At 48.4% G+C, this 3,830-nt stretch overlaps 1 protein-coding gene across 1 annotated transcript; it reads right to left on the bottom strand.

Moving 5' to 3' along the window:
* Window positions 1-214: 214 nt before the first annotated feature.
* DYNLL2 (dynein, light chain, LC8-type 2) lies at window positions 215-3,051 on the bottom strand. Its single transcript, XM_009879077.1, has 2 exons — window positions 2,899-3,051; window positions 215-1,258 (listed from the first exon to the last, which is right to left on the bottom strand). The coding sequence occupies exons 1-2, from the start codon at window positions 3,049-3,051 to the stop codon at window positions 1,121-1,123; spliced, it is 291 nt and encodes a 96-aa protein (XP_009877379.1). The 3' UTR covers window positions 215-1,120.
* Window positions 3,052-3,830: the final 779 nt, after the last annotated feature.

Here is a 3,830-nt window from a genome sequence, read left to right as displayed (position 1 = left end):
TGAACCTATTGGAGACCAAGACATTTGTCCGCCTTTGAAGCAGATGTCACATGAGTTTCCTTCACACAAACATCACATGTAAATTTAACTTCTTGGTACTGTGCTTTAAGAACAAAAGCAGATATCAGAACAAGGAGGACACTCCTCCAGAAATAGCTTATCAGCTACAGAAAATAAAAAAAAAAGTTAAAAAAAAAAAAAAAGACAGTGGCCACTTACAAGTCTTCCACGTGACTAGCTTGCTTTAAGGAGAGCATCAAGTTAAGGCAGTGTTGAGACAACTGGCTAAGAACATGCCAAATAGAGCTGTTGTCAGTAGTCACCAATTTGATATCCTACTCCGTGTCAGGGACAGGCCACGTAGCTTTAGATCTCAGCATCAAGGTCTAAAGACTTCAGTCACAGGATGCTGCTTTCTGCAGCAAGCAGGAAACTCAGGACAGGGGAGGACATTTGTTGAAGTCTTTTAGACCAGGCTGAGATGCTTACAAGTCTAGGTCAGTGTTTCAGCAGAGCCAAAAAATACAGTGCCGGGCACTGGAAGAGAACAGCGAGGGTGCCAGCTGCAAGTCTGGTTATCGCAGTCTGAGGGGGAGTTCAACTCGTGTGTGGAAGCCACATCACCAAGAGCCACCCCACCAGCTTTCAGGGAAGGTCTGAGTCCCTGCGCTGAGGTTACTGGGAGAGCCAGCTCTCTGCAGTCTGCAGTTGGGGTACAGAGGCTTGCACTGGCTTTGCTCCTCGTTACAGGATTAACAGTCTAATAAAACTCGGAAAGGAAGTCAGGGTCTTTCTGGCCTGCCCAAAGAAGTGTTTCCCAGCCTCAAGAAAGGAGTTACCACTGAGGGAGCTGTTGTGGAATAGTTTTATTTCTTCCCACGTAAAGGCCATTGTTTAAGCATTTACAGGTTTCCTAGTGCAATACAACCAAAAAAAGCAGTAACAAAAAAAATGCCGCCTTCTTCCCAGGCAACTAAACAGAAGTAGATTTTTTTTTTTTACTGCAACATATACACATTAAATATAGTATACAGTCCATGCAGCGGCATAGCCATGTTAAAGGGAGTCGTGGCTTCAGCCATCAGTGCATTACAGTCCGAATTTCACTTGCTCCTATTTCCTATCCAGACTTGAAGAGAAGAATTGCAACCTGACCCAAGTAAAAATAGATGAAGTGCTTTGTCTCGTGTGTTACATAGCTGCCAAAGTTTCTGCCAACAATGCAGTGCCAAGTTGGGTTGTATTTCTTGTCAAATTCCTGAAGAAAGAGAAGAGAGGCATTAAGGCCAAAAAAGCCCACATGAAAATAGTTCTAAGCACAAATTCTTAGCTGGTTCTGTTCACACACTATCACCTCCCCCCTGCAGCATCCTTTATTTATTATATTAAGCAAGATAGTGAGCGACTCTGTGCTGGATTGTTTGAAGGATCCAACACAAGCAAATCATCTCCTGAGACATGGAACATCCATCAGCCCTGCGCAGAAAGAGCAAGGCAAGAGCTCTCCTTAGCAGAGCGCTATTCAAGCCCTGTGTGTAGGCTAGCTCAGGGGAATATTTCTCCTCTCCCATTCCAAACCCACTCATGAAAAATAAAAAATAGTTCTGGCATATCTGCTACAGCAAGGCATTTGAGCTTAAAGGTCGCCCAGAAAAAGGACGGACAAGTATGGCTTCTGTTGTTTAGGATTCCTCTTCACGTAAAAGGAAGAAAATTTGTTTTAAAAATAAGCAGGCAAACTCACAGGACAGACAGCACATGGAGACCTAAGAGGTCAGAGGTGAGCAAGCTGAATGCTGGCTTAATAAACAGGTAGCATAGGGTTAAAGACCATTTTCCTCCCTCTAATTAAAACACAACTCCCAAGAACACCCTTTCCTCCCCTGAGACAGAGCAAGAAGAACAGACTCAACATTCGAGATTAAAGCAAGCGTTAGTCCTCAGACCTCAGCAAAGCAGTTTGAGCTCTCTGCAGGTAACCTTTGAAGTAAGGAAAAGCCTTTCTTGCCAGGGCACGAAGGTGCATCAAATTGCTTCCCTCCTTCCCACACACTCTCTGGAAATAAAGGCCAACTTCTTTGTCGATGCCTTCTGTTGCACTCACTCACTTTACAGGCTGCACTGTCCCAAGCACTTTGAGCCAAGTCTTGTGTCAAAGCGATCAGAGAGGGCAAGAGATACCTTTGAACCCTTTGCATTCAAGCTTAGATTACACGCAAGGCCCGAAAGCTGGCCGAGGTACCAGCATCACGTTGACTATGAAGTCACACTATTTTCTTTCAAAAGCACTTTGCCTGACCATTTGGAGAAGTGGCTCTGGCAGGAACAGACAGCTCCCTAGAGGCTGTCCAACATGAGACTTGAGTTAATGGGCTCCTGCAAACAGGGAGACACCTTCTTACAAGCCAGGGCAGCTGCCTGCCCTGTTTTTACAGCAGCACCTTTCACAACTCTGCAAGCCAGCACAAGGCCTCATCCTCCTCCACCCACCCCAGGAACACGGCAGACCATCACACGTGCACAGCTGCCCACCCTGGGTGAAACGTTAGAGTCATCCCACTCCACATCAGTACTGCGAATCAGGCAGCAGCACCCAGGGAGCAAGTCCTAAACAGAGACTACATCCAGCTCTCTCCAGGCTGGAAAATCCAGAGGGACAGCACTCACACTGCTCAGAGCTTGCCAGAGCAACAGACCAGGCCCTGCTCTGCCACAGCCCTCCTCTGACCTTGGAGAAGTCACTCCATCCTCTTGGGAACAGCAGTAAAGCAGCCGAGAAGCAAAGCATCTTCTCCCACCAAACACACGAGTATGAAGCCTCAGACACCCAGGCTCACGACAGGCACACATACTTAAGAGCTTCAGGAAGTCTCAGCAGTCCCCTCAGCCCGTAGTTACCTTCTTTATATATGCTGCAATGTCCTTTTCTATGTTGTACTTCTCCATTGCCTGTGTAGCACAGTCTACAGCATCCTGCTGCATGTCCTCAGACATGTCCGCATTCTTGATCACAGCCTTTCTGTCAGACATCGTGAACCTAAGGCAAAACATAGACTCCTTTAATCCCTTCCCAGGAAAGGAGAAGCTTCCCATGCATCAGCAGTTGTCCTTTCTATGTCAGGCTGCGTCACAAGCCAATACTACAGCCCCCCTGGTCTGGCCCGGGTGAGTTTATCAGGGTAGGCTACAGTAGTCCCAGGCTAAGAGATGCCCCCGATAGCCAGAGCACTGTAGCACTGGCGCTGTCCAGAGGTTGGATCGGAGGTAGCCCAACATCACCACCTGCATTAACCACATGCTGAAAAAGCTTACTGTGGGGGAGGAGACGGGATCTGCAGAGAGGCACAGCCCTCCTACACATCAGTAGGCTACAGCCAAGTCTGCCTTCCAGGTGCACCAGCGGTTGGGAGCATCATCTGCTCCAAGCTTTGCAAGCGCCACATCCCAGACCGCTCGCCTTCAGACGGGAAGCACGTTAACAGCAGCAGTGCTTTTATTCTGAACCACGCCAGGAGTTACAGCTACTGCTGCTAGTTTAGCCTGGAAGGAGCATTGTCCCACATTCAGCTTATTACCTCTCCACTGCTTTGCCACTGAAACCCAAACTTCAGCTGTTCCCATGGGACAGAGCCAGTCTGACAAGCCAGAAACAGGTTAATGCCTCGCTGCAGCCTAGGAACAGGGGAGGGGGAGAAACAAGCCCCACCACAGAGCCAGAGCCTGGCAGAGCAGCCTCCTTTTCCTCCCTCTGCCCGTGAGCCACAGCACACATGCTAGAAACCAGCATGATCCTGCTGCCCATGGCCTGGAGCTGAACCTGTAGCCCCCTT

This window comes from Apaloderma vittatum, unplaced genomic scaffold (genome assembly GCF_000703405.1).
Source record: "Apaloderma vittatum isolate BGI_N311 unplaced genomic scaffold, ASM70340v1 scaffold28451, whole genome shotgun sequence".
Taxonomy (NCBI): domain Eukaryota; kingdom Metazoa; phylum Chordata; class Aves; order Trogoniformes; family Trogonidae; genus Apaloderma; species Apaloderma vittatum.
This window is presented reverse-complemented; position numbering and strand designations above follow the sequence as displayed.